Below are 26,052 nucleotides of genomic sequence, written 5' to 3' on the forward strand. Positions count from 1 at the left end.
TACAAATTACCTTTTCTAACATAACGAGGAATTTCTTTTATGATGAAAACAATTTATTATTACATGCCCTGCAAATAATTTCAGATGAAAAACAAATGCAAGATGTAAATGCCACCGAAAATTTGGGGGAAAAGTTTGAAAATTTGATGGGATTTCCAGGTTTTAGGTCTTGATAAACCCACATATGATCCTGTTTTTCTCACCTCTTAGTGTTACGCCTGAATGAAAGATATCATTTTTATGTCAATATATATATGATATATATCGGACGATCTGGTTCTGGTTCATGATTTCATTTCAAGAAAATGAGAAGTTTAATGTGCAAATCATGTCAAAATATAGAACTTCCTTTATTTGGAATGTTCCAGTTTATTCAACTTTAGGTAGTGTTTTTTTTTCTTCAAATCTTAACAGAGTCATCTTTACCATTCAAACTATACATCCTGTATCTCTTTATGATCTCATAGACAAACTTTGTTTCCTGTATGTACTTTGTAATATCATACTAAACTAGACAAGAGGGCCAAGATGGCCATAGTTCACTCACCTGAGAGGAGTCGATTCATTCAATCTTTACCAAACGTCAAACTTGACCTAGATATTGTCCAGACAAACATCCTGGTCAAGTTTCATCATTATTGAACCAAAACTCTGGCATATGGAGTGTTTTTGTTTTTGTAAGACTTGACCAGGTGACCTATATTTTGAGTTGACCCCCCTTACCAAACATCAAACTTTGCTTACAAAAATAAATATTATGACCAAGATTCATAAAATCTGAAACAAAATTTTGACCTCTAGAGTGTTTACAAGGATTTTGTATGATATAATGAAAATTTTGACAATCTAAGGGCAATAATTATGGCATTAATTATGTGATTTTGCTCATTATCAAACTAAACTGAGATCTATCAGCAACTTTGATAAAGAATGCTTGAGAAATGTGAATGCTAGAGTGTTTACAAACCAAAAGTGGACGGGCGGATGGTGGACAAAGACCAATCCTTAAACCTCAACTGAGCAATCAGGTGAGCTTAAAAGTGTTTCACCGATCTGAGCCAACTTGTCCGAGAAATCAATAAAACCAATGTATTGACAAAGTTTCACGATGATTAGGCAAAAAATGTGACTTCTATCGACACAAGGTTTCTCTCTAGTCACATAAGGAAAACTGCCCCACCCCCCTGGCAGCCATGTTTTTTTACCGATCTAGACCATTTGCCAACTCATCTGAGATATATATAAAAACAATCTTTTCAACAAGTTTCATGATGATTGGGCAAAAAATGTGACTTCTAGAGCGTTCATAAGTTTTTTTTACTATATAAATATAAGAAAACTGCCCCCCCTCCCCGGCAGCCATGTTATTCAACTGCCCCCATTCATTTTCTAACTCAACTTTCATATCAAGGAAACAACCATTCTGACCAAATTTCATGAAAATTGGGCCGAAAATGTGACTTCTAGAGTGTTCACATGTTTTCACTATATACATATAGAGATTTCATTGGGACAAAGCTTCTGGCCAAGTTTCATGAAGGCCGGACAATAAATGTGGCCTCAAGAGTGTTTACAAACAAATGTGAACGGACGGACAGACGATGGACAAAGACCGGTCACAAAAGCACACCTGAGCAATCAGGTGAGCTAAAAAAGTGTAATGCTGAGCATTGCCAGTCATGGGACACTATGTAGAACTTTGCTCACATCTCCACATCTGAACTTCATTGAAACAAGAGATGTGTTTGTCAGAAATACAATGCCCCCTACTGCGCTGCTTTGATTTTTTTTATTTTATCTATTTAAAAAATATTACTTCCCTTGTGAAAATGATCTGAACCTGCCAAATGATAAATAGAAAATTATCTCCCTTAAAAGCTTTTTACTTCCATTGGATTTTATTTTTTTTACCTTTGACCTTGAAGGATGACCTTGACCTTTCACCACTCAAAATGTGCAGCTCCATGAGATACACATGCATGCCAAATATCAAGTTGATACCTTCAATATTGCAAAAGTTATGGCAAATGTTAAAGTTTTCGGACGGACAGACAGACAGACAGACACACGGACGGACAGACAGACGGACTGACGGAAAGTTCAACTGCTATATGCCACCCTACCGGGAACATTAAAAAACACAAAATATGTGTCTAAAAATATTTATATAAGTAATTCATACAAAATCTGTCTTCACTTCAAACAAAAACAATTTGTTAGCATACAGTGTCAGTTCTAAAGACAACACATGGAAGCCATTATTTCTTTTTTTTTCAGATTTATGTTGATGTAAGTACTTCGAACTAAGTGCAGTGTAATCTGAAACTGATCCAATCTTCTGGTTGTATGTAACCTACAGTCAATCACTCTTGACAGCACCATTGTCTTTCATACCATCTCTTGTGATCAATAATCAACTGAGAGATACCAGTATCTTGAAGTTTTGACACTCCAAATTGTCACAAATTAGATGGTCTATTTTGTTAACAATAGCTTTAAAACATAAATTGGGGGTTTTGAGACTGCTCAAACATTACAGAAGCAAGATTTTGTGCCATAAAAACATCAGGAATTAGGAAAATCAGCGCTTGCTGAGGCGAAGTGAAAAACAGAGATTTTTTGTAGATATAGTCTAGGACACAAAAACACATAAAAAATGATAACGAAGAATAAACAATATCAACAAAGCTGCTGACTGGCAATTTAAAGGTTGTAAACAAGTAATTGTGAAAAAGTTATTTTTCAGAATGATTCATTCTGAACTATGCTAAATCAAGGAACCAATCTGAATAATTTGAGGTGAACTCAGGCGTAATGCATGTGTGTTATGTATTGTCCCTGGTGATAAGCCTGACCAGTCCACACAGGCTAATCAGGGATGATACTTTGGGCTTTCATGGAGTTTTTCGTGAAAAGGAAATATCTTGTAAAGGAAAATCAAGTCTAGGCAGAAAGTATTGTCCCAGATTAGCCTTTGAGTTTACCAACATGCATTAAGCCCTGTTTTCCCAGAGTGAAACTCATTTATACAAACTGTTGAGGCTTTATAGCACAATATTATGCAGTTCCAATACACTTTGCATTGTTATTACATGTAGAAAGTATCATAATTGCTATAATGCAAGCAATGTATCTGATGTTGTATGCACCTTAATAAACTAGCTAGGAATGATGATACACAAATTAGTGGATACCTCTGCCTCTTGTGTTTTAGAAATTGTTCACAGATTTAAGCATTTACCGCTCTACCTGGTTGTTATTGCTAATCATTACATGCATGAAATCTAGTGGCAGTGAACCATTTCTTTGGCCTATAGCTTTGTTATGCCAATAAAATCTAAAGAGGCACTCTTCTTGCCTCCATCAGACCACCACCTATAGACATGTTTTGAAATTTATGCATACTTAAAATGTTGTTTATATCAAACCTCTTGAATCCAACACTTTGTAATGTTAAGATTGCCCTTAATTGTTAATGAATAAAAAGTAATGTTTAAAATATATAACGATAATACTCACAAATAAAATTGTTCGTGCAGTTGGGCCAAGATCAGATAACAAGTATTCTTCTTAAAACAGCAAAAATCAATGAACCACCAAGTATTCTTCTTAAAACAGCAAAAATCAATGAACCACAATTGAGATAATTCAAGGGCCATAACTCCACAAGTGAATAGACTGGTTAACAAACTTGGCAGAGATATAATGGGTCACATAGATGAGAATTGCATGTACCAACCACTCCGCAGCCGCAGACTGTGTGAGAGTGTATTTCAAAGTTGATAAGGTCCTTTCACACCTCCTTCAGCTTATGTGTGGAGCTGGATGTGTCCCAGCACTCCTACCTAATTAACTTACCAAACTCACTGTGTGGGGAAGCAGGAGCCATCGGAGGAAACCACTCCTGTTTGGTACAGTGACCACCAACCAAACTCTCATGCTTTCAGGAATGGGGATTGACCCCCGGGGTCGCATAGGTGAGAAGTGGGTGTACCAACCACTGCGCTTACTGGACAAACAGACTGACCTTGGAAAACCAATATATATGCCATCTTGGATTTGGTGGCATAATAATAAAACACTTTAAATAACAACAGTGCATGAAACGGTAATTTGGAGAATGATTTATCCTGAAAGAAACATTGATCTGCCAGATAAGGACAGATTATCGTAAGATTGCTACAGGGGATACATCATCAAAGGCAGTCAATGATATATCAGTGTTGAGATCTTGAAAAATGTCTTTCTTGTAGAACATCAGTAGAGCCTACAGGGAGTCTCTTGTGTTAACCCATTTATGCATAGTGGACTCTCCCATCCTTCTAAATTGGATCAATTTATTTCCAAAATTAGGGATTTATAGTATACTTATTTCTATATTTAGAATATTTCTTCCTTTAAGCAAACAGCGCAGACCCTGATGAGATGCCGCATCATGCAGCGTCTCATCTGGGTCTACCCTGTTTGCCAAGGCCTTTTTTCTAGACTCTTAGAAGGCATTAATGGGTTAAACACAACATTCTTTAAGACATAAGTTTTCACACAGGAAGTTGAGCAAAATTCATTCTTACATCGCCTTAACATGTACTTTGGAACATTGATAACCTAACAGAATTATTGTTGAATCGTATCAAACATAATGTTTATCGGGGCGAAGAGAAAGAATGTTGTTTGGTCCCAAAAATATATAGGGTAAGAAACAAATAAGGGTCAGGGGTCAAGACTGGCAACCAGGTTATATGTCAATTTCAAGGTAGTGTAGTTAAGTCTTTTACATTTTTTATTAGACTGGTTTTGCGCTGATGATGTAAAGACTCTAAAAATTCGGTCTCAAAAAATGGGCATTTGTTCCATTAGAATACAGAACATAAGTAACACAAGGAAACAAATGCACTGGGTTTGGTTTTCAAATACATAGCAGGAGCCAGGTTGGGACGCTTTAACCTGCTGTAATTTCAGAGCACACCATTATCTTCCCTCTTACAAACACTTATCCCTCCCCTGCTGACTTTACTTCCCCTTGGAAAAACACAGCCGAAAGTAGCACTGTCTATAATTGTTTTAGCAGATTTCATATCTACCTGACAAATCAACAATCTTAATAGCAGTTTCATGATTTGTTATCCCAGAAAAAATGAATTTGTTATTCTTTTACAGAAAATTAAATGTGAAAACAGTTTTTGTGATTTCAGATTGTTCTACATGCAGATCTCATGTGATAGCCGCACAATTTCATGGTTTATTATATATGAAATCTGCTGATATTAAAATTCTGTGAAATAATGTGCTTCTTAAAATGTGCTTTTATCAAAGCAATGAAGTTTGCATCACACAGATAATAATATTTAAGAGCTTTTTTGTAAATTTAGGACATTGTTAAATATAATAAATCAAAATACAGTCAAAACTGACCTTACGGCCACCTGAATTAACCGGTCACCTGCAGACAACGGTCAGTCTGGAATCCCCCCGACGAAAAACACTCTATATTACACCTGAATTTATCGGCCACCTGTCCATAACGGCCAACGGCCACAATATTTAACTCCGAAATTCATGTTTGAACTGAAATCAACCGTCACGCGTCAGTCGTCTCGAGTCGCAAAAATTAAAAACACTGCACATCATTTGTCCGTCTATTTTGCGGTTAAAGCGTTTGATAGCGGTAATTGCCTTTGATATTATAAAAGCGGCCCGCTGCGAGTAAACAAATAATAAGGTGTTAAGAAGGTTTGTGTTCTGGGGATAATTGTGGGGGTTTCTTCAACAGAAAATATGTCAGAGTTTTTGACACGTTTAAAGTAATAATCGCTAATTATATGACCGCTAATTAGTACATTGTACTTACAACATTGAGTATCGATTTTAAAATAACATTTTCGGATCATTCTTTAAAAGAGCTTTCTAGCGTTCACAACACTTTTAAAAGCAATCGGAATAATAAAACACGGAATAACAATAAGTGGTATACTTAAGTACCTCACATTAGAGGAGCGAGTCAAATGTTTGAAACTATTTGCATCTGGAAAAAGTTCGCGTGTAATAGCAAGTGAGCTCTGTGTTGGACGTACGCAAGTATAGAGTATGCTTAAGCGTAAGCGAGAAATTATGGAGAAGTATGAATCGAATGCAAATGTGAGTTTGTATTTTGTATGAGGTTGTTGAATTAAAATGCTTTTTGTGTGATGTTTGCGTACGAATAAATTTTAACAAACTTTTTGCGTCTTATTCTTTGAATTAGAACGGTACAATATCACCGTATTATCGGTTTATGAAAGCGAATCCGCTTTTTAGACTTGTACGGACGTGACGTAAACGGCACGTCACAAGTTTTATTTACTGAATGATCGAGATGCATGAGTAAACAATTATACTAGCGTCGATAAATTCATTGCTTTAGTTAAATAACAATATGAAATTAAATCAATCTATAAGATGTTATTATGTATTATTCAATGTAAGTAAATTCTGTTATCATGCTTAGTTAACGGCAATGAGCATCTGTTTAACACTGTATGCAAACGACTGGGTGGGGTAACGACGTAGCACTACTACCAACTGACAAACCATCTTAAAATTGTGATCCGAATTCAACGGTCACCTGTGGACAACGGTCACTTTGGTCATTTCCCTTGACTGACCGCTGAATTCAGGTTTGACTGTATACAAAACATTTGCATAATTCTATAAATTAACCCACAACTTAAACCATTAGGCAAATATAATAAATCACCATCATGACAAAAAATCTTTGTAACAACTTGCTGATATAACTATGTTTAGGATAAGATTTACAAGCTAACACAAAAAGCATTTCGCTGTCAGATGTCGCAGTTGTATATCTATTGTTGGATCATGCATTTTACTAGACCACCCAAGTGCTAATTACATACACAGGCCAAAGTAAATATTCATTCAAATGCAGTTTCCGTAAATATAAAATAAAAATCGATAAAACAAATTCATATAAAGCACCACAATCATTTCTTGATTGGTAAGTAGTGTATTGTTCTTTTGCAAACAAATTTTTATTGAATGTTGAATAAAATTGGCCTGGTGATTCACTTTTGCAAAGTCAAACTTAAATGTAATATTAAAAAGACCACATGTTTTACCGAGTTCCTCAACATTTTAAAACTATATTTTATATCACTATCTTCCTTAGAAGAGTCCAATTCTTGAAATTACAATTTAATTGTGTGTAATGTCTTTACATAATTATAATACTTTATGATGTTATAAATTGAAGGCTTGAAAACTAAGACCATACTTTCCCTGTCAATATCAGGAATAAAGGCATATTGTTGTGAGTAGTTTAAGGTGTTAATGTCACCAGGTAACCCCAGATTTGTACTCCTGATAAATTACTACCCCCTGTGTCTCAACACTTCATTAAAACCAACAAGACTATCAAAATTCAATAGCTTCAATGGGAGACAGTGAGAAATTTCAGTACACCATGTAGCCTTTTTCAACAGATCGCTCTCTGATTATGTTCACAACTTTCAAATGCATCAATGTTTGGTCAGCGATATATAATCAGGCATAAAATATCTTGTTGGCAGTGTTTGACCCTTGACCTTGGGATGTCACCAAATGTATGCAATGGGTATATCCCTTGAGTTTACCGTGAGCTGTGATCACACAACTTTTTATTGACAATGAAAATCTATTTTTCTTGAAAAAAAAGACGCAGTAGACACGGCTTTGCACGTGGTATGGTCTTTATAGACGTGAAGGACGTGGGTGAACTTTGAACATGTTCAAAACTTAAGTGGCGAGGACATGGTAAAATCAGGACATGGTAAGAACTTAATAAGTAATGACGTAGTTAAAACCTAGTAAGAACCTCATTGACACAATGCATGCGTAGTGCAGACGACAAGTGTGTGACGTTCGCATCACGCTGTCTCTAGATTGTCACTACGTTCTTGCTACGTCCATCGGGTTCTCACTACAACCCTTCCACGCTATTGTTGCGACAATGCTACGTCCCTACTATGTTTCAAAAGACCGCATTAGGTTCTTTGTACGTTCTACCGGTGCTTATCACGTCTAAGGTATGTTTGCAGCAGGCTCTAGCCACTACAATGTCATGTTCTGGTGGTCGAGTATAAAAACTGGATTCATTTCCCTTTACCTTCCATTTCAATATAGAATGGACAAACAAGAACTTCTCCAGCATGTTGCTGTATTGGCTGGACAGCAGGCTCTTCTCGATGGAAAGGTCGCACTATTGCTAGTGAGAAGGAGAAGGCGGAGAAGAAAAAGAAGACAGCCTAGGTCTTGCTGGGTGCGGCCTTGGCTGTCTGTGGAAAGAAGGCTGCAATTCGGCCAATATGACCGACTTATGGCAGAATTAAGAATAGAAGATCAGCAGTAATTCTTCAATTTTCTCAGAATGCCTCCTGCAATGTTTGATGAGCTTCTCAACCGAGTTGGTACAAGATGTCAGAAGCCAGACACCCTCTGCAGGAAAGCGCTGGATCCTGGTCTGAAACTTGCGATTACGTTACGACACTTGGCATCTGGCAACAAGTACCCGTCCTTGCAGTACGCCTTTAGAGTTTCTAGGAATACAATATCTTTGTTTATTCCTGAAGTGTGCTGGGCAACCTTGCTAATATAAGGATGAAGTCATATCATGCCCAACATCACAAGTCGAATGGCGCACTATTGCGGAAGAGTTTCAGACAAAGTGGAATGTGCCACAAGCCTGCGGAGCAATTGATGGCAAACATGTGGCTATCAGATGCCCAAATAACACTGGATCATTGTTTCACAATTACAAAGGCTTCTTTTCGGTGGTTCTTCTGGCTTTGATGGACGCCGATTATAAGTTTGTGTGGACAGATATCAGTGGATACGGGTCCATGCCTTACGCTCAGATATACAACGAGTCCGAATTGAAGGAGTGCGAACCCACCTGATGAAACCATACTCCCACCGAGGACTTTCGAAGCAAGAGTTGATAACCAACAATAGAATTTCAAGAGGGAGATGTGTAGTAGAGAACGCTTTTTGTATACTGGCACAGAGATGGCAGATAGTATTGAGCACAATGATGCAAGGACCTGACATAGTGAGAACTGTACTCGAGGCTTGCATATGCCTTCATAATCTAATGAGAAAACGGTATCCCATTACGCAGAATGCCCAACTTGACACGGAGGATGATCAACATAATGTAGTTCCAGGCCTCTGGAGAGCCAATGCAAACATGCATGAAGTTAGAGCAATCAACGAACCTAACAGGGATACTGTAGCAAGAAAGAGGCAACGGAGTATCTGAAGTTGTACTTCAACAGTTCAGCAGGATCGGTGCCATGGCAAGAACATATGGTAACAAAACAATAGAGTTGGATAAGCGTTTTGGACCTACTAAGACTGATAACTAAATGTGTTCCTGGTTTTACTTATGGTTGCATTTGACATTATGTGATGTGTATAATTTACTTTGTATTGGTAATTCAATTATGGTTTGTTAAATTGGTTATGCAATTAAATTTGCATAAATATGTACGACTAAATTTATAAAATCTTAACTCTGTTGATTCATAGGTCATACTGCAGTTAATCTATAATAAAATTGGGTCGTTCTATGAGAAAAGCTGTTATAGTGATACCTACGTAAAATGCCGTCTCGAATCAGCCTGTGCAATTCGCATGGGCTAATCCGGAACACCACTTTCCTCTTTCATTAAATTTTCGTGCAGACACAGAACGCGGTGAGAATGTGATGGGCGCGTGGTAAGAACGCAGTGCTATCTTGGCGGTCGTAGTAACAACCTAGTACGAGCATTGTTAAAGAATAGCAAGAACGTGTTGGACGTGGTACCCGCCTGAATACACGCGCAATAAAAACATAGTCGGAACGTGTTGGACGCAGTAAGAACTTAGCCCAAACGTAGTATGAGTGTAGCAGAAACTTGAGAAATGCATTTTTTACAATTTTTACCCCGTCCTCGCTACGTCCTATGACATTTTCAGGACGCAGTGCGGTCTTCATAAACATGGCCTAGTGTGACGGGGCCTTAACCAAAATCATTGACAAAAATGAAAATCTACGTTAAATGCAATAGAAAACATATGTTAGAATGTTTTGTGAACACTTGGCCTGTATTCTTACCCTTCCATAATAAAACACTTCTTGCACTACCAAATTCAGCTTCTTCTAACCTCATTTTGAAATGCTGTAAGACTGGTATAATTGTCACCAGTACAGTATCTTTTATATCAGTAATACGATGAAAAGTCCTGTCTTTGCGATATTATAGTACCCTTTCTTGTTTTAAATAATTGTATGAATGATATGCAACCTATCAAGCAAAACTTTAATGTTTACTTGTTCATGTCATGTAAACCGTGGCTAGGCAATCCCAAATGTTTACTTTGATGTTGACAGATAGATGCAGGAAGAGAAGTGCATGACAATTTTCCTCCAAATTTCAGTTTGTCATTGATTTTCAAACAAACTGCACCTGTGTTGGCAGATGGACAGGATGAAACAGGAAAAGGCGTTGCTTGCACCTATGTGACTCATTCATACACTAAGAAGAAATTTTTTTAAAGTGCAAGTTTTGGTGCAGTTGTAAGTTTTTAAAGGTGAATCAATTTCAGTGAAAGATTATAATAATGGTGTGAATGAAAAAATGAATTTTATGAGGGAAAGAATGAATTCAATGAATGAATTTTGTAACTCACAAACACATGAACAATATGCATTTGATAAGGATTGAAGGCAAAAATAAATGATGGATGTAACTGAAAATCTACTCAAAGGATATTCTATAAAAGTTTATCAATGCCTTGTCAATGGTCTGGTATATTTTTAAATAAATCATTGCTGGTGTGACTTAAAATTGTAACAGGCTGCCCTAGGTTAGGGCTTTAAAAGTTTGCAGAGTGCTAACAAATTTACCCTACTTGTGTTGTGACATTCTTAAACAAGAGCACCGCCTTGCGGGTGCAGACCGCTCATCTATTTTCTTTTTAAAGGTGAAGGGACTCTCATTTTCAATCACAAAGGAGGGAGGAGTGGAGTGAAGAGGGGTGTATAGTGTGGGGTTGTGGACATTTATTACATTATCTTCCAAAAAAGCGTAAAAAAAAAAAAAAAAAAATCGGGGGGGGGGGGGGGGGGGGGGGGGGGGAGGGGGTTTGGGTGCGATGGTTGGACGGTATTTCAAACATAACCGTTTTTAAAAAAAAATGGGGGGGGGTATAGTGTGAGGGTGTGGTGATAATTTGTGAGATGATCTTAAAAAAAAAAAAAAAAAAAAAATCAAAAAAAAAAATTGGGGGGGGGGGTGGGGTGGGGGTTATAGTGTGAGGGTGTGGTGGTCATTTGTGAGATGATCTTAAAAAAAAAAAAAAAAAAAAAAAAAAAATAGGGGAGGGGGGGGGAGGGGGGGAGGGGGGGGAGGGCACGGGTGATGGTTTGGGTGAAGTCTATTGTGGTATGTCAGATAAGAGTAGTTTCATCAAAGTATCAATCAAATCTAATCATAAATAAAGAAGTTATGGCAATTTTAGCAAAATTTAATAATTTGACCTTGAGAGTCAAGGTCATTCAAAGGTCAAAGTAAAATTCAAGTTGCCAGGTACAGTAACCTCATGATAGCATGTAAGTATTTGAAGTTTGAAAGCAATAGCCTTGATACTTCGAGTGGATCGAAACACAAAATTTAACCATATATTAAAAGTTACTAAGTCAAAAAAGGGCCATAATTCCGTAACAATGACAACCAGAGTTATGCAACTTGTCCTTTTACTGTACCCTTATGATAGTTTGTGAGTGTTCCAAGTATGAAAGCAATATCTATGATACTTTAGGGGTTAAGTGGACCAAAACATAAATCTTAACCAAATTTTCAATTTTCTAAGTATAAAGGGCCCATAATTCCGTCCAAATGCCAGTCAGAGTTACATAACTTTGCCTGCACCGTCCCCTTATGATAGTTCATAAATCTTGCAAGTATGAAAGCAATAGCTTTGATACTGTAGGAATAAAGTGGACCTAAACACAAAACTTAATCAAATTTTCAATTTTCTAAGTATAAAAAGGGCACATAATTCTGTCAAAATGCCAGTCAGAGTTACATTACTTTGCCTGCACAGTCCCCTTATGATAGTTAGTAAGTGTTGCAAGTATGAAAGCAATAGCTTTGATGCTTAAGGAATAAAATGGACCTAAACACAAAACTTAACCAAAATTGTCAATTTTCTAAGTATAAAAAGGGCACATAATTCTGTCAAAATGCATGCCAGAGTTATCTAACCTTGCCTGCCCAGTCCCCTCATGATAGTAAGTAAGTGTACCAAGTTTGAATGCAATAGCATTGATACTTACTGAGAAAAGTGGAACTAAACGCAAAACTTAACCAAAATTTTCAATTTTTTAAGTATAAAAAGGGCACATAATTCTGTCAAAATGCACGCCAGAGTTATCTAACTTTGCCTGCCCAGTCCCCTCATGATAGTAAGTAAGTGTACCAAGTTTGAATGCAATAGCATTGATACTTTCTGAGAAAAGTGGACCTAAACGCAAAACTTAACCGGACGCCGACGCCAACGCCAACGCCAACGCCAACGCCAACGCCGACGCCGACGCCAAGGTGATGACAATAGCTCATAATTTTTTTTCAAAAAATAGATGAGCTAAAAATAAATAACTGAAATAGTCATTATTGTTCAGTGTTTCATTTTTGCAATAATCAAAAACGAATGTTTCTCGTGATTTTTTGTGGTTAACATCTAGAAATATTAATGTCTAGCTTTTTGTTGAGATAAAGTCACCAAAGACTCTTAAGAGTTAAAACAACATTTTTCAAGTTTATTAGGTAAAGTATGTACTTTAAAGATGATATTTTTTATCATTTTCGTGTTAAGAATATTTTGAATGCAAAAAGTGGATCTCAGTATTGTTTTTCATGCAAATGCTATGTTTATTTATTCAATAACATTGTTATAAATTTCTGCCCAATAATTATTATGTCATTGTTTGTAAAACTGATTTTCATAACATTTCACTATTTGAATAGACTGGAGTGAATTAGATTTAATAGTAGACTATATACACAACTTAGATTTGATTAAACAAAAGTTAAGATACACTTATAGTTGCTAAAAGTACAAGCAAACTAAAATGTTCACTTTATAAATGAAATCTATATCTTAAGGATTTTAAGTGCTAACTAAAGCACTTTCACAATCAACTCTTGATTCGAAAAGTCTTCAACTGTTTTATAATATCTATATCCCGATAATACTGAACAAATATGTTAAGTATAGTACAATTAAATGCAAAATTATTATTGTCAATACCTCAAAGGATACTAATTAAGCATGTTTGTAGACTGACAATACCTGTTTGTCAAAAGCATCAATCAACATTGTGTGTCAGGCATTGTGCAAGACAAAATCATTACTGAATCTGTTGAAATCATTATCCCAGAGATTTCATAGAGTAAAATGTCAGAAAGTCGATTCATTCAAACAGTTTTCTTTGAATGTGACAGGTATCCATCAAAGAGCTCATTATCATATATCTTTGAAATACAATTGGAATTGACAACATATATAATTGAGGGGTAACAAAAGAAGAAATACATAATCAAATAAACTCTTTTATAATAATTATATTGCAAGTCATATTTTCCCTGTCCGTAGAAGAATTTAATTTTTTAATAGCACCAGTTTGTCCTCCAGTATTATTGCAGTGACAAAAGTTAAATAACAAATGAGCCGCATCATGCAAAAATAGGCCTTATGAAGTATGCGGCCAGCATAGCTTCTGACCAGCGTGCACATTTGCATTTGATCCATGCGTCCAGCATAGCTCCTGACCAGCGTGCACATTTGCATTTGATCCATGCGTTTAGCATAGCTTCTGACCAGCGTGCACATTTGCATTTGCTCCATGCATCCAGCATAGCATCTGACCAGCGTGCAAATTTGCATTTGATCCATGCGGCCAGCATAGCTTCTGACCAGCGTGCACATTTGCATTTGCTCCATGCGGCCAGCATAGCTTCTGACCAGCGTGCACATTTGCATTTGCTCCATGCGGCCAGCATAGCTTCTGACCAGCCTGCACATTTGCATTTGATCCATGCGGCCAGCATAGCTTCTGACCAGCATGCACATTTGCATTTGATCCATGCGTCCAGCATAGCTTCTGACCAGCGTGCACATTTGCATTTGATCCATGCGGCCAGCATAGCTTCTGACCAGCGTGCACATTTGCATTTGATCCATGCGGCCAGCATAGCTTCTGACCAGTGTGCACATTTGCATTTGATCCATGCGGCCAGCATAGCTTCTGACCAGCGTGCACATTTGCATTTGATCCATGCGTCCAGCATAGCTTCTGACCAGCATGCACATTTGCATTTGATCCATGCGTCCAGCATAGCTTCTGACCAGCCTGCACATTTGCATTTGATCCATGCGGCCAGCATAGCATCTGACCAGCGTGCACATTTGCATTTGATCCATGCGGCCAGCATAGCTTCTGACCAGTGTGCACATTTGCATTTCATCCATGCGGCCAGCATAGCATCTGACCAGCGTGCACATTTGCATTTGATCCATGCGGCCAGCATAGCATCTGACCAGCGTGCACATTTGCATTTGATCCATGCGGCCAGCATAGCTTCTGACCAGTGTGCACATTTGCATTTGATCCATGCGGCCAGCATAGCTTCTGACCAGTGTGCACATTTGCATTTGTGTCGCGTTCTGAGAAAACTGGGCATAATGCCTGTGCGTAAAATGTCGTCCCAGATTAGCCTGTGCAGTCTGCACAGGCTAATCAGGAATGACACTTTCTGCTTAAACTGGATTTTCTGTAAGGAGGGACTTCCTTGAAACTAAAAATACAATAAAAGCGGAAAGTGTCGTCCCTGATTAGCCTGTGCGGACTGTACAGGCTAATCTGGGATGACACTTTACGCACATGCATTAATCCCAATTTTCTCAGAACAGGACACATTTGCATTTGATCCAAGCAAGTATCAATGCTTTGTAGAAGCATTACTGACGTTAGGGGAAACTTGTCATTTTAGGGTAACCTCGTACGGACAGACTGACAGGCCAATTGCTATAAAATCATAATAAAAAGGTATTTTCATGTTTTTATTGACTCATATGACTTGACACCATTATAGTCCTATTTGTTTATGCCAATGCAAGTCCATCAGACATGGCTATAAAGCAGTTGTTTGAATATCTATTAAATAATGTAGCCTGTAAAGCACAAGCCAAACACTTGGATCCGTCTGTACAGATAATGTGACTTATGCACAAAGCTGTTAAGTCCCTTTCAACAAATGTTAATGTATCTAGCCGTCCCCCCACAAAGGTCACTTCTGTTGCTACTGATAACATCCTTCGTGAAGCAAATATGCCCCTATATAGCAGCTAACCTATGCCAGGCTATTATTAAAATACGGAGCATTTTAGGAGCATTTTAATTGCCGCTGTATCTTTATACAGTCCTGTTTTGATACAAATACTAAATTAGCCGAGGATTTTAATTTAAACTGATAGCTGGAAAATTCCTAGTAAACAAACTATGTTGTAACAATAAAGTGACCTGTTTTTAATTGTAAAATAGTTGTACTGTTAAAGATAGTCATTCTTTTATTACATCTAAACTAAGATTGTAAATGAACAACTTTGTATTTTTATCCTACTATGCTGATTGGGACAGCAATATGCAGTCAAGATATAATGATATGTCACAGGAATGCAGAAGATGTGAACAATCTCCCTAATGATGATAAAATAATTGTTGACAAACTGCTTCATGCTAATGAATCAATCCTGAGTAATTGTACCTAAAAATAGCTAACTCTGCTAAATATTCCTCAACCCGTGTACATTGCAATTTCAACCCCCAAGAAGTATGGAAACAAAAAACTATCCATGACTTAAAATTACTTAACCTTATAATGGAGGGAAAGCAAGTTCTTGAAGCCAATGAAAATTACCGAACTTGCATGCTTTGGAACAACAAACAGCTCTCTAGGTGCCAATTAAGCCTGCTAAGAGACCTTTAGGGGCTGTAAAAGTCCAACACTATGATGTTATCTTGGCCAGGGCTGGCCAGGGCTATTTAACAAGTTGGCTAGCTTTTCACAGGCCCCTGAATATCCTTCTGCAAGTCCAGTGGAATATTAATAGCCTTTGAAACATGGACAACATTCACAGAGGGCATTAAACCAGGTTTTTGTAAGTCCCCAAGGGGAATAGCAGGGTGCCAGAAGGTTAATGAAGTGAAGGAATTTTAATAAGAGATCAGTCCACTGCCTTTGCTTGTTAGAAGCTTCAACAGAAAATGGCACAGTTTTATGATCTCTATAGATCTGATATCGCCAAAACAGATCAATCTTTCCTTCATCTTCTGTTTTATTGCCACTATATCATCAATATCACAGTGCTCTCAACTGCCCTCAGATTCAGTCAGAATTATCAAATATTTGTTCCTAAGGCCACGACTTTTATATTTCTTGGTTAACAAAACCGCAGACCCTAATGTTTGGAAAATGGGAAAAAAATAAAATCGGAAAATCGTCTTTTTTAAAAAATATATTTTATTCCCGACCGCACTGAAAAACGAGCGAAACGAAAAAAAAAAGATCCAGTTTGAGTACAGTCCCCCAAACAAACGAATACTTACCAAGTTGAAGTTTGGTTGGGATTCTATGTAGTCATATATCTACTGAAGAGATCACATGAGATGCGCGCCGAACCGTGACCATAATATCAGTACTTAACAGCTTCAAACCATAAATTTTCGAAAACATAGAGCACAAACACCCTATATAGATATTAAGAACAACCTCCGTGCACAATTTCCTGGGAGGGTATACACAAAAACATTTCATAACTAACATTGTGGGTGGGCATGTGATCTCTTCAGTAGATATATGACTACATAGAATCCCAACCAAACTTCAACTTGGTAAGTATTCGTTTGTTTGGGGGATTCTATTACGTCATACTACTTCCGAGACCACATGAGACTTTAAAGCAATACAGAGAAAATTTATGACATATGTAGAAATTTCTACATACCAGTGTAGTTGTCCAACCTATTGTGAAGAATCCAATAAAGAATCCGAGAAGGATCTTTGCTGTTGTATGTCTCTATTATAGAACCGGTTGAACGTTGTAGCATTATTCCATCCCGCAACAGATAGTATTTCCTTAATAGGTACAAACTGACTAACTTTGGATGTTGATGCACCTCTTATTGAATGAGCTTTATAAACGTTAATGTCAATTCCAGCTAAATGCATAACTGTTTTAAGCCATCGGCTAATAGTACTTGCAGTCACAGCATGGTATGGTTTCAAATAACTGATGAATAACAAATGTTCCCCTTTTCTTAAAGGTTCAGTTCGCTTAATATATTCCCTCAAAGTATGTACAACACAAATGTTTTTATCAGGAAAATATTCCTTTAATTCAACATATGGTACACGCCTACCAGGCTTACATTGTTTTAAAGAGTTACTGTACTGTAACACAATAGAATTATGACCTTGCCTAAGGCCCTCAAGTGTCAATAACTTTAAGGACTGAACTCGGCTAGCTTGTGTCAGGGCAATCAACATTGCTAATTTCAATGTAAGATTTTTTAATGTCAATAACCTTACATCAGGTAATTTTTTTAAATACTTCAACACTATATTCACATCCCAAACATCTTTATACCTTGCCTTAGATGGTCTTAAATTAAAAACACCATTGAGAAATCTTTTAATCAACGGATGTTGGCCAACCACAAAACCGTCTAACAAAAAACCTAATGATGACAAGGCACTTCGTGCAATATTAATAGTGTCATATGACAAACCACTGTCAAATAATTGTGTAAGAAAATCTAAAACATCATTCACAGTAACTTGAAGTGTATTAATCTCCCTTTTACTACAGAACAAAAACCATCTTCGAATGTATACCGAGTACTGTTTTTGAGTGGAAGGTTTCCATGAAGCAAGCATGATGTCAACAGCTCGTTTTGGAATTTGTCTGTCTTCAAAGGATTTCCTGATAATCGAGAAACAACTAACTGGAGTTTGCCTGCCAAAGGATGTACTTTGGACGTATTGGCTATCATCAGTGTAGTCCTTTCGACTGGAATCACTAACGGAATATCTATCAATAGTTCCAAGAAACTGTTCCACCAGTTCTGAGTTGGCCACAGTGGAAGTATCATAATACATTCGCCCTTGTCCCTCCTGAGCTTCGCCAGAGTCCGTCCAATCAAACTGAAAGGACAAAATATGTACATCAATAATTTTGACCAGTCGCATGAAAAAGCATCTACATATTTTGCGTCTGCATCTGGTTTCCATGAAACAAAGATCGGCAACTGGGTATTTACCCTAGATGCAAACATATCAATCTGTGGTAATCCCCATTTGTCAATAATTTTTGAAAAAATTTCCTTATTCAACTGCCATTCAATATTGTCATTAAAATTCCTTGAACCAAAGTCAGCAATATTGCTAACACCAGGAATATGAGTCGCTGATAGCCAAATATTCTTATTCATACACCAAACCAACAAATCATGAACCAAGTCATTACAATCTAGTGATTTACAACCACTCATGTTTTGAATATATGCTACAGCACAAGAGTTGTCTGAACAAATTCTTACATGCAAATGGTGTTTTTCTTTGCAAAATGCTTTGACAGCTAAAGATGATGCTAATAATTCCAAATAATTAATGTGATGTGTAGCTTCAACAACTGACCATCTGCCACCAATTTCTTGGCCATCACATTTTGCAGCCCAACCTAGTGTTGAAGCATCTGTGGTTATTGACAAATCAGGATTTCCATGATCAATAAGCCTTTTTTGATAACTTAAATTATCAATCCACCATTTTAATTCAACTTTCATTTCGCATGTGATATACATTAATTTGGAAAAATCACCTTTCGCTTTATTCAGTGCTTGAATTTTACCAATTTCAATTTTCCGGTAAAACAAACGGCCATATTCTACTGCGGAAAAACTTGAAACCATTAGACCTACAAGTCTAGCAACTGATTGAATTGTTGCTTTTGATTTGTAAAACAAAACTGAACACTCTGAGATTAAAGTATGTACTTTAGATACTGGCAAAGATACTTCCATTTTCTCAGAATCAATTTCATTACCCAAAAAGGTAATTTTTGTTGTGGGAATTAGAACCGATTTTGTTTCATGGATTATGAACCCTAGTTCAGTCATCAACAAAACTGTGTCAACCACATTTTGTCTACATTCTTGATATGTATCACCAAGAAGTAAAGAATCATCAATAAAACCAGAATTTGAATGACCACGCATTCGCAATGCAGCAAAAACTGGTTTCATAAGTTTAGTGAAAATTCTCGGGGCAAAAGAAATACCATTTGGTAATGCACAATATTGATAAACATGACCAGAAAATGTAAATCTGAGTTTTACTTGATCTTCCTCAGCTATATAAATAGAATAGTAAGCATGTTTGAGATCAACAGATGCCATAAAACAACCTGGACGTACCATTTTTAGAGCAGACTCAAAGGTGTCCATTTTAAAATGGTGATATTCAATATATTTATTTAACTCTTTTAAGTTTAAAATCAGTCTATATTCCCCAGGTGTCTTTTTGGGAACAACAAAAATAGGAGAAAGAAACTCATTTGGAACATGAGAAACCTCTTTAATAACTTTTTGTTCTTGCAATTTTTGTAATTCTTGTTCCACTACAGATCTCTCTGTAGAATTGAAATTTGTTTCTCTACAAATTAATCTAGTTGGTCTCCTATTATCAATAAAAGGTATATGACAACTTTTTATAATATCAATGACATTTGGATCATTCGTTAATTCAGTCCAATTTTTTTCAAAATACCGTATTCTACCGGCTTCAAATTTATCACTAACCTGACTTATTTCTTCTGCCCCTCCCTCTGGTTTTTTGCAGGCACTGGAATTCTGTCCTCAGTCCTGATGTAACCAGGGAAACCAGGATATCCACGGCCCCGAAAACCTCTTCGGAAGCCCCGTATTCCTCGCCTATATGGCATATTTCGATATCCTCGTCCACGAAAAAACTTTCCAATTTTTCCAATCTTGCTCATATCCTGTATGTCCTTGACATTTTTGTTCACATCCGTTTCATTACCATACAGGAAATCAGTGAATGGTAAACTTGGAGAAGTCAAAGGATAGAACTTTGGATCCAAATCATTCCTGTGTGACTCTTTTCTCTTGTTATTTATTAACTTGTTTGACTGTCCAAGCAAAGCAAGAGCATTAGTTCCCCACTCTAACGACTGAGCGTCAACATTTTGACCTTCTTTGTCTAACAATTTTGCAATGTTAATAGAGGCTTTCACAACATTATTCTGAATAGACTGCATTTTAGCATCTTCAGTTTGTGTTTGAGGTTTCAAAAGGCGCCAGATTCCTGGATTTACCCTCGTTTTTGTCAACGCCTCACAATTAACTGGCCTATGGACATCCTTACAAATTTCTGTCACACGTTCTTCTGAAACACCACTTCGGAACGAAGTGTTGATAAACATAGCAAGATCATCATTGACTTCATTGTCAACTTTTTCGGAGAACAAAAACTTGTCGGACAAACCTTTGAAACATTGCCTTGAATTTTTACCAGGTTCACATTCTGACTGAACACCATCTATAATAGTGTTACTACAATTAATGTCAACAGGCTGCTGTTCATGTTCGTCAATTTCATGATAGTCCCCCTCAAACTGAACATCTGGTGTGTGGTCATACCATTCATAAAGAGTGTCAACTCTACCATTCAACTTTTCTAATTTCTCACCTTGTTGTACGACATTAGAGTTTAACTCACGCAGAATAAGGAGCACCTCCTTTGTTGGATCTTTGTCAGTTTTTTGAGGTTTGTCTGGTTTTTTCATAGGCTGTTTAGAAACAGTAGCAGGCTTTTCAACCTGAATAGGCACATTAATGTTCTCTTTATCGCCACTGCCACCGGCAGGGGATTTTCCTTTAGTCAGTAACATTGATTCCGCCATCTTGAACCATGTGCTACTACATTCAGTGCGTGACTATTCTTAATCAATTATTCACTTTTATTTAAAAAATAAATAAATTATATTATTATAAATGCAAACAAATCAAGAATAACCGCGTTATTCTTATTATAATGAAAAAACAAAACATATATAATTAAAACAACAACGTTGTTTTCAATAAATTTTTGTCACGGTCACACTCCACTAAACTAGCAGAGCAATAGAATTCGTCTATACACGATGAATTCTGAAAGCGCACTGATATTATGGTCACGGTTCGGCGCGCATCTCATGTGGTCTCGGAAGTAGTATGACGTAATAGAATTGCGAATAAAATCAAGTAAGTTCAATCAACGATTGGTTCACATATATTGCATAGATCGGGATATTTTTCAATGTGACACATTATGTACCAGTCCTTTTATGGGCACTTCTCAAAATTTATTTCGGGTAAAAATTACAGACAATAGGAAAATCAGCGTCAGTAAAATGTCGACCCCATCAAAATTTATTTCCGAGTCTGTGACGCAACTATATTGTTTAACATGTTAATTATATTAAACAAACCAGATATTGTAGTAGATAAAATAGTATTACCTTGCAATTTGATAATTAGTATAAATAATCCAATAAAACCCTGCCATTATTTACGATATATGTGTTTAGGAATTTGTAAACACGTCCGCCATATTTAGGAACTGTACAAAAAGTTTGTAAATCGGAACAAATCGGTACATCTCGGAAAATCATTGATAAATGTATTTGTCGTTTCAATACTTAGGGCTGAGTATTTTCGGCAAATCGGAACTCAACTTGCGTAAAACCCTTGCTCAGTTAACTGTTAAACTCCACCTCCATTCTCTACAAAAGATTCGAAGGCGGAGCTATGCACTTGCTATTACTAAATTGGAGGATTGCCATTGAGAAACAAACACACAATTGGTTCGGCATAATGATTGCTAGACAAAGGAATCCAATTTTGTCGGCGAGAAATTTGTCGCTTTATTGCTTCAGACAGAGAGCAGCTTTCCTTTGATGACGTCATACTGTCAATTCACACAGACTGCAAATTTTCGGATGACTTTTACTGACTCTTTGTTTACAATTCCAGTAAACAAACACTTGCTAACTTTAAACTTTGGATTAAATTATCCAAATAAAGCAAAAGCGAAGTTGAAAAATATTATTAAATTCGCGTCAGTTCAAGACATTTTGCGCTGTAAATCAACGAGTTTTCATGACAACAACAACTTTAACAAACATTACCGCAACGACGCGGGGATCGATTAACCTCGATTTTTTTGGACGATCTCATAAGTCGAGTAAGAGCAAGTTGAGTAAGAGCAAACACACAATTTGTTAATGAGTAGTTTATCTTATAAAAGATTTATGCAACGGGCATCGCATTGAGTAATGGTGCGCATCCAATTACGGATATGAAGCGCAGTTTTTCGCAGTTTTATGTTTTAAGGAGAGAAGAACGCATGTCATGTAATGGAGTGATTAAAATTGCCTGATGTTACAAAAGGTGCGTTTAGGACTCATTTCATTTGAAGATATAGATGTGTTTCTTTGCATAATTTGATTTGTTGTCTCTGTGTTAAGGTTATAAAAGATATGTTGTCTTTGTTCTGATGTTATTAGTATTGCCTTTTTTTTCCAATGATGTTTTTTTTTTGTTTTTTTTTTCAACCGCCGGATGGACCATTTTCAAAATAATTTTTGTAAACCAATAAAAAAAAAAGTTGTTGCCTAAGTATCAGTACAAATCGCATCAATGTCATGACAGCATAATATGAAACTGGTCTTAATGCACCTGCATCATTTTTTTCAGATTAGCCTATGCAGTCCACACAGGCTAGTCAGGGAAAACACTTACGGCATATATGGAGTTTTTCATTTAAAGGTAGTCTTTTATGAAACAAGAAACCGTCGGAGACAGGTGATGCTCCCAAAAGTTTTTTTTGTCACAATAATGCACTATATATTCAGATAAAAGGAAACGTCTTGAGGGCACAGTAGTTGGGGGGACAATAATTTTTTTATAGAAAATTTCAAAGGGTCATAACTCTGTGAAAAATCATCCGACCAGAACCCGCTGATAATATGCACATCTCCTCTTGGTAGTGAAGCTTCATCTAAAGTTTCATTGAATTCCGGTCATTAGTTGCTGAGAAATAGCCTGGACAAAAATTGTTCACAGGCGGACGGATGGACGCACACACAGACAGACGAAGCGGCGACTATATGCAAAATAAATTTTGGGGCAGCATAAAAAATGTAGTCTAGATGGAAAGCGTCTTCTCAGATTAGCCTGTGTGGACTAAACTAATCTAAACTAGGCTCATCTAGGACAATACTTAACATATATGCATTAAGACACATTTTCTTAGAGCGCCACTCATTATAAGACCAACAACTTCTTGAGTGATGGAAGAATATTTCCACATCAAGCCTTGCAGTTTGACTCCCTTCTTTTTGAAAGCAATCAAACATGCTAAAAAAAAGTATAAACATTTTAACCAAAAACTAACATACCAGTATCTGGATGAATTTGGAAGAACTCCAGAGGGTCGAATCGTGTGATTGCGTACTTCAGGCTCTGATTCAGATTCCTATCAAGATCGAACGCCTGTATCTGGGTCACAAAATCGTTGTTTGCGTTCTCAACCACCGTCCCGTAGTACACTGGTTCAAAAGTCAGCGGTATGTGGTCATTGACATCAGTGACCTCGATGTAGACCTCGAGTCTCGAGTGTAGCGGGACCAGTCCATGGTCCTGGGCATACACAGTCAGCCAGTAGTGTGTAGCCGTCTCACGGTCCAGAACTTGACTCGTGCAAATCGTGCCTAGGGAAGAAAAAACATGTTTATTTATAACTGCCAGTTCTGCCATACTGGCAAGTTTTGTTAACTAAATTACATACTGAAAAATCATTTATATTTGCCAGCAGGAAAATTCATGATTTTTCATAAAAAGAACTTTTCGAGGGCACTTCAATGTGTCATTATATGATGTATCAAATTTATGTTTTAAATGTCTTGATTTAATGGGAGGTGGAGGTGGGTGGGGGGTAGGGGTGGAGGGGTGCAAATGACACTTTTGCAAGTTTAATTAACTTGAATACCTCACATCATTACAGGAGGATTTGTTTGGCTATTTTTAATGGTGAGATTACCAATTTGTTTCAACACTTTGGGCCGGATCCAGAGAGGACATAACTGGGGGAGCACAAAGTTTGTTCCACAACACAAATGCGGAGGGGGGGGGGGGGCGGCGGCAAGAAGTCAGTGTACAATGAATGGTCATAATTATATTAATACGTTCATACTTAATATTGGTGCATTCAACATTAAGAAGTTAAATAAAACGCTAAAGCGCTGTGTTTTAAATATGTTTATTTTTTTAATTTATATTTCCTTTCAACAATTCAACAAGTAACACACAATTACAATTTCACAATTTTCAAACTGTAATGAGGAAATTTACAAACTAAATAGTCTCTTAAACTTTAAGCAACTCAGTTTCTTCATTGTTCAAATCAGACTCCAAAATACAAGGCAGTTATTTTTCTTGGATTCTGCCTTGCAAATTGTTGGACGATTCTGCCTTGCAAATTGTTGGACTATTCTGCCTTGCAAATTGTTGGACGATTCTGCCTTGCAAATTGTTGGACGATTCTGCCTTGCAAATTGTTGGACGATTCTGCCTTGCAAATTGTTGGACGATTCTGTCTAGCAAATTGTTGTACGATTCTGCCTTGCAAATTGTTGGACGATTCTGTCTAGCAAATTGTTGTACGATTCTGCCTTGCAAATTGTTGGACAATTTTACTAAGGTTTACATCAATGTCCCTGCCAACAGACATAAGACACAGACCAGTGAGTTCTGCAAAATCACTTATATCTGTCACTGTGGCTCCAATTGGTAGGAGGCTGGTAGCTTTAACAACACTTGAGTTGGTAGGTGAACTCTTACAGTCATCATCATTATGAGTACTGAAAATAAAAGAGAATGAGTGTTTAGACATGCGAAATTCAGTTAAATTGACTACGCAAACATATCATTTAAAAAAATACATTAATACTGTTGGTCTGATTTATATTTCAATAAACATAGTTTATCAGTGTCCGACAAATCCATTGCCCGGAGCCCATGGGCTACCGAAATTTTTCATCGGGCTACTGAAATTTTCCAGCTGACGCCCGCCGGGCTACTATAAATCTATAAGAGCGGTAGCCCGGTTTATTGACAGACATACGTAGAATAAACCCGCCGACCATGTGTTTGTACACTGTGTATTGCTTATAATCCGATAACAAAGTGCAATCAATTATCTAATCAGTCACTGATCACTTGCGGTAATGTCTTAAACAGTAACAGTGTATTTTAATCATCCAATCAGAATCAACATTTGTCGTCTGCTAATAATATAATGAGAGCCGGTTGGATAGTTGGCGCACATGATGCAACATATTTTCGCAGTTTGGAATTCTTTGTTAACCGCAACAATGAGTAATAGCGACAACGTTTTTGATGTCGTTAAATATCCAAGGACGCCAAACATTAAATAAATCAAAACAATAGCGGATTTTTCAAAACGGTAACGAAACCGAAAATGAATATTAATGACAACTTTGTGAACGCGGTTAACACCTGCTAATTAGTTTGCATTGTCAATTAATAATTGGATTAATCGACTGTTAATCAATAATCCCATATATGCCCGATTTATATTTTTATAACCAAATTATGGGTGGTTAATATAGACGATAAGAGTCATAAACACAAACGTTTGAAATTTTCTAAAGTGTCAAATGAATTTCGGCATATGGTTCTATTTAAAGATATGATGAAATAAGCTCCCAATCAGGACCGTTGTATTGCAACATGCGTAAATAACCTGCCACGGTTTGCACCCGTTGTGTACAGCTATTTTAGGTTACAAAATTCTACATTTAAGAAATGAATTTCTTTGTCCTGATAAAAAG

The 26,052-nt window shown here is 36.9% G+C and overlaps 1 protein-coding gene across 2 annotated transcripts in view; it reads right to left on the bottom strand.

Moving 5' to 3' along the window:
- Positions 1–26,052, bottom strand: part of LOC127879703 (protocadherin Fat 1-like) — a 197,054-nt gene that overhangs the window by 124,939 nt on the left and 46,063 nt on the right. For both annotated transcript variants that reach the window (XM_052426697.1, XM_052426698.1), the window contains exon 3: positions 23,599–23,910. In XM_052426697.1, the coding sequence (XP_052282657.1) occupies positions 23,599–23,910 (312 nt within the window). The remainder of the gene's footprint in view (positions 1–23,598; positions 23,911–26,052) is intronic.

This window comes from Dreissena polymorpha, chromosome 4 (genome assembly GCF_020536995.1).
Source record: "Dreissena polymorpha isolate Duluth1 chromosome 4, UMN_Dpol_1.0, whole genome shotgun sequence".
NCBI classification, from domain to species: domain Eukaryota; kingdom Metazoa; phylum Mollusca; class Bivalvia; order Myida; family Dreissenidae; genus Dreissena; species Dreissena polymorpha.